Here is a 15,470-nt window from a genome sequence, read left to right on the forward strand (position 1 = left end):
TTGCTGCTCCTCTTCGACCGCGCGGTGATGTTGTTGAATTAGAGAGACTCTGATGCAACGACAACAGCGACAGCGAGCGGAGGTGAAGAAGCTGTTCAAAGGGTTCAGGTACACAGGCTGGCGAAAAAAAAAAGTCAAAGCTCGAGCTACCATCATTGTGGTTGCGCTATAGTTGCGCGACCAAGAGCGCACAAATCGGTAACCCGAACAGCTAGCGTCGAAGCGAGCGTATTAATTAAATATAAATAAAATGTAATTTAATTTACTTTCTCAAGCTTCGCCTGTACTAGTGGCGGCGGGTGCCGTGTGCACGGCATGAGAACTGGTACATTGAACCCCGAGATTTCGTGCAATTATGGTAATTAATTGAGTGAACTAGATATATAAAATAAAAGAATAGTTAGGTGAGGTTAGGTTTTTCAAGCGGCGCAGAACGGTAACAGTGAGGGTCGTGAACGAAACAATCAGTCACTCTCGTGAGAGTCAAGTCTCTTGAACGTTCATTGAAATTTTGGCTGATGATGAGCTAAATTTTGCTGAGACTTCTAAGAGAAAAGTTGCTAAATCTCAACATTTTCAGTCAGTCATCAGCAACGTTTTGCAAAGCTTCAGCAAATCTGCTGAATCGCAATTTCAACTCAATAACATTCAGCAAAATTTGCTGACTGCATTTCGCATGAGTGACACCAACAATCTGGAGGACGATCAACCAACAGCCACTCGATCTTAGCAATCCGCTTTTTTAACGACGATGAACGAACAACCTACTCATCCCGTCCAAACAAAGTAGCCTAAGTGCTGTTCGGATCGCCATCCCGAATGATTTCGCACTTCATTACGCTCCCCAACGCGACACGACTCCCGGCCAAGATGGCTTGTGGATCGCGTGCCCGCAACCGATTGTTGCCCGCTTGGCACACAAATGCAGCGCACACAAAACATTCCGCGATATGTTTTGATTGAAGTCAGCCATAAATATTCCAGCCGGGCTGGGCACACCCGCCTGCTTCGACACTGCCTGTCCAGTCCAGTCCGCGCCAACTTTGGTTTCTTCTTCTTTTCCGCGCTCGCGCGCACACCTCCCACAACCACCTCGTTTGTGTTGCGCATTGCGCGATGAGCAAAAAAGTGCTGGCGAAGCAGAAAAAAGGGCAAGAAGCGAAATTGAACAGGCGACTTTGTCCGCCGCGTGTTGATCGCCTGCAGACCGCCCGGCCCGCCCGCACGATCCCGCCTCCTTGGATGACCGATCGCCGATCGCTGACTTTGTATGCAAACGAAGACGGCGACCGCGACAATCGTTGGCGGAGCCGGGAGTCGATCAAGAGGTACGGAGCGCGCGGATCTGGTACAACAACGCGACGCGTACAGGATTATTGTTATTAATTTACGAGACGCGTCAGTCGAAATACTGGGCAAGAGCTCTTTCGCTCTCTCTCATATGGATGCCATATGCAGAACACATACCGCGCGCGGCACGGCTGACTGACCGCCTGCCTGCCCTGCCCGCTTTGTCGCCGATGAGGCGAGGACGATGAAAGCCGTGGCGGTGTTGAACAATGAGGTTAAGGGGTTGGGTTTTTGGATGAGTGCAGAAATGTGTCGCGTGTGTTTTTTTTTCGGAGATGATGAGTAATAACATCGGGAATGGTTGAGCGATGAGGCGGATGTACTTCTCTGAAGTCTGCATCATTTTTGCGACTGAAATAAATATAATGCATCGCTTTTACCGATAAATTGCTGCGGTTATGGGCCCAGTTTCGCCCACGGTGAAATCTAATTGGAAACGTTCCTCGCAGTTATTTCTCCAACGGCAACCTTTGATCGGGCTCTCGCACCTGGATTCGCAAGTTAAACTGGGTTCTTTTGCGCCAATTTTCCTGCAATCCGTTTGCGGCCGGGCCGCGCATAGCTTTCCAGCTGTGTTGATTCATGCCTCCTGATAAGGAAGTTGTCGAGAGCCTGCGCTAACCGCTTAGAAATAGTAGGCACTGACTGGCGGACTGGGGCGCACGATTGTCGACCGAACTCTACGGGCGTCGTCGTCTTTCTTCGTCGCCGTCGCCTAGCTAGGGGCAGGGCACCTTTTATTATAATTACCTTCGTTTTATTTGATAACTGGAACACCGTCGATCGAGGCCCTTGTGCGGGTCCCGTTTTAGTCGTTTCGAAGAAAAGCCGGTTTTCTTGCAGTGGTGACGGCTGCGGCCGTTCAATAATTGGACGACTTGCGCGCAGAGATTAGCAGGGTCGGCGCATCGGAACTACCCCACAATGAATGTGTCTATTTAAACGCGAAAATATGGCTACTAGATCCAATCGGATTCACAAGTTCGCATTTTCCTCAACCTCTGATTGTCGATCTCTCACATCTCTAATTGATTGTTTTCTCTTCTCTTTTCTCTTCGCAGGCTTTCTGTCGTGTTCTCCATCGCCGTGCAAACATGGAGGAACATGCATCAGCAAACCGAACGGAGGGTCCTACTGCAAGTAAGTACATACACCACCGCCCGCTGGGATTTATTTCCTTCACGACAAATATGGATTTGCGCGCCACAGTAGGCGCAGTCAAACTTTCGCTTTCCGGGGTCCAATCGATCAATCGAAGCAAGCCATTTTAAGAATGGTGAATGTGTGTGAGCCTGAGCGCTCGCGATTAGCCGACGAATCCGAAGTCAAAGTCGACTTTGACCGTCGTAGAGCAATCACAGCCACAAAAAAAGAGGCCCGAGCGTAGAAAAACGCGAAGCCCGCCAGCTGTCGTCAGACAGACCGGGAGCCCGGTCAACAGTCGTTATTAAAACTATTAAAATAAAGCAAAATGATCGAAAACAGGGCTCCGGGAGAAACAAAACAAAAAATCGCGAGCTTCCCAGAGGTAGGGGCTCAATTAAAATAATTTTCAGTCACGATTTCGCTTTTTGATTCATCCGCGTACCCTTCGTATTGCATTGCAGCACACACACATGTGTGTGTATGCCTCTGTTTGTTTATGAACGGCATTTGACAGTTGGTAGCGCACGTCTAGTTGGCGGTGATTCAGCTGCCGCCGCCGTCTAGTCCCGAGCATTGATTATGATTATTGGATGATCTCAAATAAGCGCCCCCCTTTGAGGGCCTTTCCTGGCAATTGGATCGATTGATATTGATGTTACTGCGCGGTGAGAATCCACTACCGTTTGCTTGTTGACATAACTTGGCGCTGTCATTGACGTCGTCGTCGTGCAGTCATTGCGCCACGCGAAGGGTTTCTGTTTATTGATGGCTGACTCGTGCCGTCGATTTCTGCTAGGGATTTCAACTGAGATTGGTAATTGGTTACGTTTGCTCTGACTGGGAATGGAAAGTGAAACGTCAGAGTTTACAACTGAATAACGGCTCGTAACTCGAAGTGTCCTGCCCCTTGTGGTAAATTCGTATCTTCAGTGGAAACTTTTTACACTGTGTGTCAGACAGGAACAGGTCTAACCACATAATACCCCGGACAGACATGTGATACGAGTGTGATTTCTATACAACGGTACGCAGTGTCAAGAAAATTCTAACAAGACTGACTTGAACTGAGAGAATTTTCAGTATGGCACTCATTTCAAGCGCAATTGTACAGTGATTCTTGTATCACATGTGTGTCATAAGTATAACGTGTTCAATGAGCCGAATTTGAAGTCTTTGACAGTTCTGGCGTGGTTACAATATGTACTCGGCCTAACTTCACTTTGTTTGACAGTTCAGCTAGCTTTTTACAAGGCGTGTACGTCACTGTGCATGTTTTCACGTTTTCTTTTGTTGGTTTGTTTACATCCATTTTGGCAGATGGACCCCGCTCGAGTTGGATCGCAAAAGATCGTCAGAGCAAACCTCGCTCTATTTGGGTAGAATAGGCCTTTTCAGTTGATAGGTCTGTGTATGCCACTGTTTACAACGGCCGAATAAAGGCGCAAACGCTGAACTGTCATTTTCATAGGAGAACTGTCAAAGGCCCACAAAATCAGCTGATTTTAAACGTCTTCTTATTAGGCCTATAACCGAACGCGTTTTGACAGTAGTTAGGGTGGATCCAGGGCAAAACTAGGTTCGCTCTAGGAATAAACGAAAACGACATAAAAGTTGTGGCATCATTAGAAATAACAGCGATATGTCACTTATCAGAAAACTTTTCAATGTCGCAGTTCCAACTCCCTAAAGTCCCTTCAGTTATGCCTTCTTCAAGGGCAGCAACAAAACTCCAACCGTTCCGATCCTGTCAAGGGAAACCAAAAACCCGGCAGCGTGCACTGCCTTTTTTTCGTTTCAACCGCGTCAGCGCGTTTCCAAATAGGGCACCTAACCTTAAAAGGATCTCCGTGGGTCGTCAGACGAGAGTCCCGAGCTCCCTTGAGAGGACTCTGCCTACACCGCGCCCAAAAGAAACAAAGAACAAAAACTTCCAGAACAGAAAATGGACACCTCCACCGAGACTTCGGTAAATCCAAGAAGAAACTGGGAGAGCAAGAGAAGTCAGATGACTCAACTCATGGCGGTCTGGCTTGATTATTGCAATTATTGTCCGCGATTTTTTTTTTGCTGAAAATCTGTGGAGTCTCCGACGAGGTACCAGAATCTAATTGATAAAATAAATAATAAAAGAGAATGGAACGAACACACCACCGCGCGGCGCAAAGGGCTGAATCTTCTTCTCTGCCCTCGAGCAAAATGCGATTGGTCTCTCTTTCTCTTTCGCTGTGCGTTTCCCTTTTCGCAGAAATCTGCGTCGAAAACAATGGTCTGAGGATGGTCGGTCGCTATGACGACCACGACGCATCCCCGAGGGATCTGTCCCGGGAACCGTAGAAGGAAATTGCGAGCTCCGATCGCATAATTTATTCGATCGATGTGAGCGCGAGAAGGAGGGAGAGAAAGAAGGAGAATACGCAACCGCAGCACAATGCGAATTGATTTTCAGGATTCTGCTTTGTTTTAGTGCCCGCGATCAACCGCACGAAAATTGCAATTCAAGGTCACTTGACATTGACATGGTTACAAATGGGCGAAGCTTTTGTCGGTCATAAATTTGTTCGGTTCGGAGAGATTTGGCGGGCGGAACAAAGCAGGCGTGCTTTTCCGTTTAACGCTCAACGAGAGCACAATCGCAATAGGTTATTGTGTGCGAGCGCTAGGCGCGAATCACGAACTTTCCTAATGAACATGTTACGTAAACATGGCACGGAGCAAAGTGCGCCCTCTCAATCCATATCACATAATTCGAAATTTATTAGACACGTTTTGCACTTTCCGCTGAGAGAAGCTTTACGGCCAAAGGTAAACAATACAATTAGCCGGTTTCCTCGCTAATGGCAGCGGAGTTTGAAACGCTGCCATTCGTTATCGAAGTAGACGCGAAAGGGCGGTGCAAGCAGCGCTTTTCAAAGAAGCTAGCGGCACTACATCTTGGCGGCGTGGCGGGGGCCTACTTGGATGACATTAAATGTGGGCTAACAGCACGGAAAATGGCGCATCGCCGCCGCCGCGACAGATAATGGCGAATGGCGTACGAGGGAAGCTCCGCACAGTACACACATGGCGAAAAAAAAAATGGGATCAATTAGTGAGATAAACGCGAAACCGCAACAGCTCCTCCGGGCTTTTACTGCAATTTATGGAAATAGTCCTTGAGTGTTCTGACAACCCTTATGCGCTGTTTTTTTTTTTCACCGCGAAAGACGACAACCCACACAATACGACGTATTGTTCTTGAAAGCGAGCCTCTCGGACTCGGCTCGGACCAGAAGAAAATGCGGGACGCGTTTCCTTCTGTCACCTTCGTTATTTGCCATGCCAACCATCACCATCGCCCGGTGATCTTTGCCAGAGGGTTTTGCGTTGGACCCGATCGTTGTCTACTCCTGATGGTGGTAGTCTGTAGCTCCGCTACGGGATGCTTCCAGGGGTGAGCTGGATGAAGAAATAAAGCCGGAGAATTATTAAGCTCCGTAATAAGACAAGAAAAGATGAGTGCCGCTCCCTGATGCTGCTGGAGAGCGGGTGGGGAGAACGGGGTAAATGCACCGTCGAAGGAAAGTTTGATGGCCATAGAGATGTTCCACTATTATCGTCGCACCACCAAATCGAAGTCGTCGCTAGAAGCACATGCGAAGTTGCAGCTGCGAAGTAAATTTGAATCATTTTTTTCTGTTGCGCATCATTAAGCTAATTAAGAGCAACAATATGCACTAATCCAAATTGAGTTGCGACATTTTTAAGTAGGTTAAAAATCAATTTTCGCACGTTTGGTCACTTTGTATTTCGACCAAAAGCATAATATTTAGCTGAATGCGATCTGACCATTAAGGCCAAATGCTATTTGAACAAATTATGCTCAATTGAGTTCAAAGGTGTGGTCAAACTCGCAAGTTTTTAGCAAGACACCAGAGTTATAATAAACAAATGATAACTGACAGCACTGTAGATGTCAAGTTGAGTCAAACAATGTCTCAGAAAATAGCTAATCAACTTTTTTTTTAAATAAATAAATTCCATAACCAGAGTGTTATGAACAAAACCTTCTTTCGACGGCTAGCAACACTACCGGTAGGAAATTTCAATACACCTCGCTTAGACCTCGGCTTAGACTGACAGGTGACTGCGTATTGTTTATGGTCCACTGAACAAATACAAAATCTGTGAAAAAATACTATGACCTAGGTAAGATTGTTCATGTGGCCGTCAAGAATGGCACCGATTGTGATTGCAGTCGTTTGGAAAGGAGAAATGGTTATTTCGTGTTCACCTCTGAACCTCAACAAAGGCCACAGAAATAAAAGTGTATTAGTGGAAAACGTACTTTAGGCCCAGAATTCTAGTAAAGAGTATTGGCCAAAAAAATCGCAACTTTTTAGATTTTCCACTACAGAGATCAGCCAGCCTAGCGCTGCAAATCTCTTCAATAAAGATAATAATAATAATAGTAATAATAATAGATTTTCCACTTATGGTCAACTTTGCTGCTACAAAGGTTTGCGAAAAGTATTATTTCCGTCATGTCATATGTATAAATATATGTTCAAACAATTTCCCGCTGAAAACCCAGTGAAACGCCTGCCTGGAAATCTTTTGATGCTTCCTTGAAAGCCCCCCTGACACCTGCTGAATCCCTCAGAAACCCTTCTGAATACACCTGAAGCCCATGAATCCCGCCTGAAATGTTTTTTTACGTAATCATTTATTTGAGGCTCATGCGCCAACAGGCATAACGGAGCCAAATTCGGTTGTTTTTTTTTACAATTTGTTGTTTTTGATTTACACATAAACTATGCCTACGCTGCGCTTGAAGAGCACTTTCGACGATTAATGGCTTGTTGAGCCTCTGAAATGTCCTTCAAAGTAACGCCATAAAACTTCTCTGCAACTCTTTCGGTAGCTTTCTTAAACTCTCTGAGGTCTCCAAGGCTCCCAGAAACCTCTGGAATGCCTTGAAACCCATCTGTAACATTGCTGAAAGCCTCTTGAAAGCTTTCTAATATCTTCGCCGTGAAGTTGCTTTGAAAGTTTCCTTAAAACTTCCTTGGATGCGCCCTAAAAGGTGCAATGGGAATGCATCCAGGTGCATTTTTGACTCGCGTTTTCAGAAGCACCAATCTCGTCACCCACAAAATGCACGAAGTCAAAAAGGCAACTCGTGCTTTCGATATTTGCAGGGAAGTCATTGTGACTGACATCTTTGGAATCGCTTATATAGGTCCTCAAAGCTACCGTCAATTCCTCCGCAACCTTATAAAGAGCCTTAAAACACTTGTTCTTACGTGCTACTCTGAGAGTCCCTTGAAATCTTCCTGGAAACTTCTCAGGATCTCCCTGAAACGACAAGAGCCCCTTTAGAAACCTCCCCAACCCAACACATTTGAAAGTCATTTAAAACCCTTAGAAATTCTTCCTAAACTTCCTGAAACCACCTAGACGTTCATCTGTAACTCCCTTGCAACCCCCATTCGAAACTTCTTGAAACGCATTGAAATTGAAAATCTGACAAGTTTGCAACAGACTTGGTAGAACCATTACGTCATAAAATCCGGGTTATTTAAAAAAGAAACGCGTAAAGAAGTCAAGTCACGGTAGATGTTTCAAGGGGTCTTTTATTGGTATTGCAGAGGCGTTTAAAGGAGTTTTACGGCGTTTCATGGCGGTTGCAAGCTGTTTCGCGCCTAGAATCTCTCCTGAAACATTTTGGATCCCCTGGAAACTCCCTAAAACGCATCTGAACGATCCTGAAACGCCATGCGACCCCTTGAAACGCCCCTTAAGCCCCTCTGAAACATCAAGTCGTTTTTGACATCTACCGTGACCTGACTTTTTGCACGGTTTTTTAAATGATGTAGTTTTTACGACGTTTTTTTTTAATAAATGTTTTTAACGCGATACTATTACCGACGTAAAAAAAACTTCAGTGTAGTTTCAGGGCGTTTTAAGGAGTTGCAGGACGTTTTAAGGAGTTGCAGTACGTTTTAGGAGGTTTTAGGTGATTCCAAGCAGTTCCAGGGACGATACATATGGTCTGAGGAGGTTAAGGGGGATTTCTGATGCATTCCAGGAAATTTCAGAGAATTGTCGGCGGATTACAGATACGATTTCGGAGGCATTTCAATAAGCTTCAGAGTCGTTTTCGGGGGTTTCGGAGGGTCTCTGCAAGGGCCTATGAAGTTTCATGAAATGCTCCCTCCCCGAAACTCCCACTCTAAAATCCCTTCGAGGCGAAGAACAAAAACTGAAATCTTCATGTATAAGGCTAAACTTTGCCTCACTAGAATTCTTGAACTTTCTAGCAAAACAACACTTTTTCTTCCTCATTTGGGAGAACAGGGAAGAATTACTCTTTATCTGTTGCAGGTATTGTATATGTGAGTGAGCTCTGTGAGCATGAGCTTCCTATCATATACATCCGCTGTGAACGAACCGTGTTGATCAAGCTACCCTGAAAAGGCCACTGCACTGTTTTGATTTTGTATGGGATTTTGACATTTCTTGGCATTGTTGTTTACAAAACTTCGGTAAGCGTAAAAAAGAAGGAGAGAATTTCGTGCCCTTCATGGTCCACTGCACGAATTTATGCTGGCCTGCTTACTCTCACGCGAAATTTGACGTTTGAGCGGTCCGACACCGCTCAAACGTCAAATTTCGCGTGAGAGTAAGCAGGCCAGAATAAATTCGTGCAGTGGACCATAGGGCACTGCAAGCTGCGGTTGCTAAAAGATAAATTTGTCTAAGTCTCTGACGTTTCGTGGCCTTGTTGTTTACGATTCGGACTTTCATCAGCTTTCGGACTTAAAAGAATTTCGCCAGTCATTGATTTGATTTGATTCAAAATATGTGGTTCGTGAGCGTGGGAAAATGTGCTGATTTATTACTTGATGCCGGCATAGTGACACTCATCCAGGAGATCCTTTTGTGATTCCACAGGAATCCCTGCAATCTTTCGCGATTTCTTTAAAATTTGTTCCAGAACTCCTCCAGGAGCTTCTGGAGGGATTCCCAGGGACTTCTTGATAAGATTCTTTCGGGCCTCCAGGGGTTTATTTAGGATTCCTTCAAATGTTCCCTCTGGGGTTCTTCCAGGAGTTTCTTCAGAGATTCCTAAAGAGTTTCCGTCTGGGATTCCTTCAAGAGCTCTTACCGGGATTCCTCCAGGAAGTTAAAACGGGATTCTACCAGAGATTCTTTCCCTGGTTTGTTTGAGGAATACCTTCAGAGATTATTTCAGGAGTAGCTATATTTTTTGAGAGTTCCTTCTGAATTTCCTCTAGAAATGAATTCTGAGATCCCTCCAGGGAAACGCCTTCCAAGAATACCCCAGCATTTTTTCCTGGGATTCTTCACATTTTTTTCTATGATCCCTCTAGAATTTCCTCCTGTGATTCCTCAGGAAGCTATATCTGAGATTCTATTTGGAGTTCCTTCTGAAGTTCTCTCTCGGGTCCTCCCAGGAGTTTCTCCTGAGATTCCTAACATGATCCATTTCAGGAACTCCTTCCAGGATTCCTTCTGGGACTACAAGGGATTTCTTCCGGGATTTCTCATGGAGCTCCAAGAATCCTCCAGGAAATCCATCCGAGATTCTCCTTATAGCATCTGAGGAAAACCAGAAGGGACTTGCTGCAGTACTTCCTCAAGGAAATCCTATAGGAACTTCATGAGGAATTCTGTAAACAAAAACTGCAGGAGGACTTTCTCAAAATACTCCTTAATAAACTCCTGAAGGATTTCCATTTTAAACATCTGGATGAATTCCAAAATGAACTTCCAGAAGGATCTGCATGAATTCCAAACAGAATTCTTAAGGGCAACCACAAAAGAGTTCCTAGATACCTAGATGAATCCTGGAAAGAGTTCCTGAAGAAATCATGGAAGCAGTTTCTGAAAGAATTCTAGAAAAACTTCCCGGAATAAATTCCAAAAGGAATCCCAGAAAGAGTTCCAAAAGGTATCCAAGAAAGAGTTCCAAAAGGAATCCAAGAAAGAGCTCCAAAAGGAATCCCGGTTGAGATTCTTGGAAGAAACCCGGAAGAAGGCACCGTAGGAATCCGGGAAGGAAATCTGGGAGTGATCCCAGAAGTACTGAAATCTGAATCGATTCCAGAGTAATACCGAAAGAAGTTCTTGTATGATTCCTGGAAGGATCGCATAAAGAATGCCTTAAGAAATCCTAGAAGGAACTCCGGGAGGAAACTCTCTTAGAATTTCTGAAAAGAATTCCTGACAGAATTATGTAAAGAGTTTCTGAAGGAATCTCGGGACGAATTCCTGAAGCAATCCCCGAGAGAACTCCTAGAGGAATCTCTAAAGAAATCCCGGGTGAATTCTGAAAGTAAAAACAAACCTTCTGAAACATTCCAAAAGGAGAATCTAAGATGAATTTCCTAGAGGTTAAAGGAATCTTGCAATGGCCTATAGGTAAATCCAACGGAAGCTAACGATCCCTCCGCATCTGGTGGCAGGAATGAGAACCTTGTGAAAAACGTGGCTCCTCCAAAATTTCACATGGCGCAGCATAGGCAAAGTGCACTTTTTTCACTTTTTCATATCGAATTCCGCATCGTAGAGAAACAAACGAGCACTTTTTGGAAAGAAAATTTAATTCTTTTTCAGGTGCGCTAAGATCCGGTAGGGTAGGTAATCAAAATTTGAACCAAATTGCGGCTTTCTGAAGCAGTGCAAATTTTAAGTGATTTTTTCTCCCACATGGAAATAATTTACTACGGCAAAATCATATGTACATGAAAGCCACGGGTATAAGCTTTCTGTTAAATGGTAAAAAGTTTCTATTTGCACCGAATTTCATTAAAATATTTGATTTTTCATCAATAATGATTTTAATCTTAATTTGAACCATCGTAATAATAATAATTTTAATCTTAATTTGAACTACTGGCGGCAGCAGCTCGAGCAACTCACAAAACAGCCAATTCCATGCTAAACAATGAAAAATCACATGAATCTGCTAATTCTCATACCTATTTTTCATTAGGCAGTGGAATCTCAACTCAGAATGTTCGAAATTCTTTAGGAATTTGGAAACTAAATTTGGATTTTTTCATCCCTCAACAGTAAACAAAGCAACCACTAGCGCAATCTACAGGCCAACACTAGAAGCTCACCCCCGTTTACTAGTTCAAATTTACACTCTGGAAAAAAGTTATACTAAATAGTTTAAATCCCATACTAATCACGTTTCGCCTGGTTGACCCTAGACTTGGTATAAATGTCAGATAAACTGGCCTAGTATAACTTTGATTTATATGTATCTTAGTATAACATAGGATAATACGAGTAAGCATTCGCGAGTTTTTTGCACACCATTTTGGGGTTATGTTTGATATGTAATCTAACACAAAACAAGAAAAGCATAACAACTTTAAATTTATTGAATATCTGAAGAAATCACTAAATAAGTACACTAGATTTCATTCTTTTGATTGATTATTGTAAGCACGCAAAGCAGCACCGATGGTTATCAAACAGGAACCGGGAGGTCGCACGCAGAGGGGTCTTTGCCGTCGTCGTTCTGGGTGTCACGTCATGTTTTGTGGAAATGAATCTACCAAAAAATGAAAAATGGTTGTTTTAAGAGACCAAAACAAACGTTGGTTCCTAATTTTACCTTGTATGATGCCGCAAATTCGATTGGCAATGAATCTGAACATTTCGCTGCTCACAAGTCATCTCCTCCTTCCGTGCCGTCGCTGATCCTACGCTGGAACTTCCCCCAGGAGATAACGGTGTCCTGGTACAATGAATACACTCGCGAACGCACCATTTTAATCTTGACTTAACTCCTAATGGACGTGAAAGTGAAGAAAATTACTTGCTTTTGCCAACAAAGGATGGATCTGAACGCGGAGCCGCCATAACTCTTCTCTTTAAACTGAAGTTAAACTATCTTCATTGAATTCTTGCGTAGTTTAACTTTCCATACTACCTGAGTATAAATTTTAATCAAGTATAAGTGTAAAATGCAGTAAAACTAAAAATGTTTAACTTAAAAACTGTTTAAGAATAATTCTGTTTCTGAGTGTAGATTACAAATGGTTCAACTTAAGATAACATTCTCCAAGTAAGAATCACTTAAATTTGATAATTTTATGACAAATAGTGCGGAATATTATTCGGTTGGTCGATTCTACGATAAATAAGCTTTCATTTGACGTGTTCACATATTGCGTGTGATACAATGCATGAGCTGTACGAGTGCACCGAAAATGTGCTTTCTCTTGGGGGAAATGGGTGAAATCACAGTGATTTTTCAATTGCCTGTTTTCCATGACAAATACGCCTTTTTCAATGCTTTTAAAGTCCATGTTATCAGGTTATATTACGGAAAGCTGTTTAACATCTTTTCGGGACAATATTTGCCTGAAAAGTACGTCGTTTCAATGAATTTTGAAATGGTTCAAATTAAGATTACAATTTGACTAGTTCAAAGTTTGATTTCTTACCCTAGGTACTTACGAACAATTTATGTGATTAATTTGAGGAGCTCTTGCTATGCCTCCGGCGGGTGATCTTCCGGATTTTTTGTTAGCTGGCCAATCCGGTATATGTCGGCGTGGGCATCAAGAATGATGATAATGGAAGCCATTGCAAATGGAAAATAGCAACTTCTAGAGCAAAAAATGAGTAAAATTTGACGACAAAAAATTGACTTTTTTTATGTAAACAAACGATTTTCTCCTTATCTCACCAAGCGCCTCTACAATTGGGGGTAATTCGGAATAGCCTATAGCTTCAATCGAGCAGAAAACCTGTCAAAACGACAAAGATTTGCCTCTTTGGTATACTCGAGACACTTTGTCCAAAAGTGCCTTTTACTCCGATTTCCCTTGCTAACAGCAACCGCCCGGCAAGAGGCATCTCCCGTGGTCGCCTGATCGCTCGCTAAAATGTGCCATGTTGTGTACAAACATTTCGGTCCTCACACCGCCCGCCTCGCACCCCGCGAAGATATATTGCACAGTGACTGCTGCGATGCGACTGCGAGCGACCACTTCGGCCCTTGTCGATCGTCGATCGCGGGCGGCGATCATATTCTTCCCTTCCTACCTACCTAGGTACCTACAATAACTAACACGCATTCGTTATCGACGCCCAGAAGAACCGAAGCATTGCGAAAACCTTCCAACCCAACTTGGAACCGGACTAATGCTGATGCCCATTAGGAGACCCATCTGCGAGCCGCACCACCTCCCCATGGGGTGGCGGGCGGCGTAATGGAGCGCTGTCGGTGAGAGGCGATCGCGCAAGTAATGGTACATGGGCGCGTGGGCAGATAATGCCGGATTGAATCTTCTTCGCGTGGTTTCCCGTCCTCCCGTGTTGTTATTCCGCGCGAGTGGGTTGCTCTTTATCGTCGTCGTCGCATGGCAAATCCTGTTTTACGATCGGGGCTATCCACCGTAGGAATACCCTACGCGCCCCCACCTTTTGTGGCTTGGGCTGCACTGGAACTTGGGGGTCTCTAGCCGGATAAAGTAGCACTGCTGCTGATGCCGGTTCAATCGTTCTGGAACTTTTATTACGGCGATAAATTGTTGCAAAAGTGAACTAAATTGGACGGACGGGATTTGATGGCTGAGTTTTCATAGCTGCGCGCGGCGTTGGAATGAGCGTTGGAATGGTCTCGTGGGCAATCGAAGTAGGCTGTCGGTTCGGTACCCCGACGCCAATATAAATTCATTGACTTTTGCGTATTTGCGCATTAAGTTCAATGTGGTGAGCTCGTTCCATTTTTAATCATTTTTATTGAATTAGCTATTCCTAGTCCGACTTGCTCCCTGGGTTTACATCAATAAAAGTGTTCGATCGGATACAAACCTTTAGTCAACATAGCAAAAATTGAATAAAAAATCCATATTTCAACATTCGAGACCATTCGCGCAGACTCAAGGTCCCATCGTCCGCGTGTCCCACCAAAGTCCGTGACATCATCGACTGTCTTTGCAGCAGCAGCAGCTTCGGTGTCTCCTTTCTTGTACCACTGACTTCCCAAAACCCAATGGGGCTGTCCACGTCCCAACTGGCTGAGAACTAATCAAAATTCATAACGAACCGACCGGTCGGTCGTCCCGCCAAAGGTCCAATATGCTGCGCGCAGACCGCCACCGCCCTCCCTGTCCCCTTGCTACGGCTTGACCAAACGACAAACCAACTATTAACAGCAAGCAAGCAAGCAAGCACACAGAAGAAATGTCCAATTGTCTAGAGAGGACAAGACCCAACGGGGGCAATGCGAGCGCGAGCGCGCGCGCGGATTCCAAGGAGAAGACCGCGACGACGACCATATCGATAAATTATTTAAATTAGCCATTGGCGCAGCAGAAGCGCACAACAAACAATAACACACTCGAAGAACTCCGAACCACTGTCATACTTTGGATTGGACCGAGGAGAGGATCGAGCTCCAAATTGGACGAGCATCGCCTGCTTTGCGAAAGGTACCTCCTCTACCTGCACGGAGGAGGCGGTGAAGGGGGACCCGGAGGGTCCCGCAGTGTGCCAGACGAAAACTCCATTTATGAATAATTTTTCGAGACCTGGAAGTCCCTGGAGGCGAGGCGATCGATCCGATCGGGACAAGAAGCACCAGAAGACTCTTTCTTACTATACATTTCTGATCGTTCCTTTATTTTAGCATACAATGGATCGATCGGTTCGTTTTTTTTTTGTTCGGTTTGGTCCGGATCGGACCTTCCAAGTTCCACCAATCCATATAGTTATTCTTGTTTATTTTTTTTTCTCTTATGTTCGGGATTGTCCGAAGGTGAAAACTTCGAAGAATCGATCAGGGGAAATGTGCTACCGGGTTGCGCGCCTACTCGTGCTGGGATGCAACATTCCGTCGTCATTCCGCTTTTTTGTTGCTCCCTCGTCGTCTGCCAGAATTCTGACTGCAGTCAGAATTCAGGTCATTAGCTGGTTGAAAAGGATTAAATTATTCAGGAATTAAT

The 15,470-nt window shown here is 44.5% G+C and overlaps 1 protein-coding gene across 1 annotated transcript in view; it reads left to right on the forward strand.

Annotated features, from left to right (window-relative positions):
- Positions 1-2,257: 2,257 nt before the first annotated feature.
- The window catches only part of LOC109402629 (neurogenic locus Notch protein), a 98,685-nt gene continuing 85,472 nt past the window's right edge, over positions 2,258-15,470 (forward strand). The window contains exon 1 of the mRNA XM_062844429.1: positions 2,258-2,490. Within this exon, the coding sequence (XP_062700413.1) occupies positions 2,279-2,490 (212 nt within the window). The 5' untranslated portion in view covers positions 2,258-2,278. The remainder of the gene's footprint in view (positions 2,491-15,470) is intronic.

This window comes from Aedes albopictus, chromosome 1 (assembly GCF_035046485.1).
Source record: "Aedes albopictus strain Foshan chromosome 1, AalbF5, whole genome shotgun sequence".
NCBI classification, from domain to species: domain Eukaryota; kingdom Metazoa; phylum Arthropoda; class Insecta; order Diptera; family Culicidae; genus Aedes; species Aedes albopictus.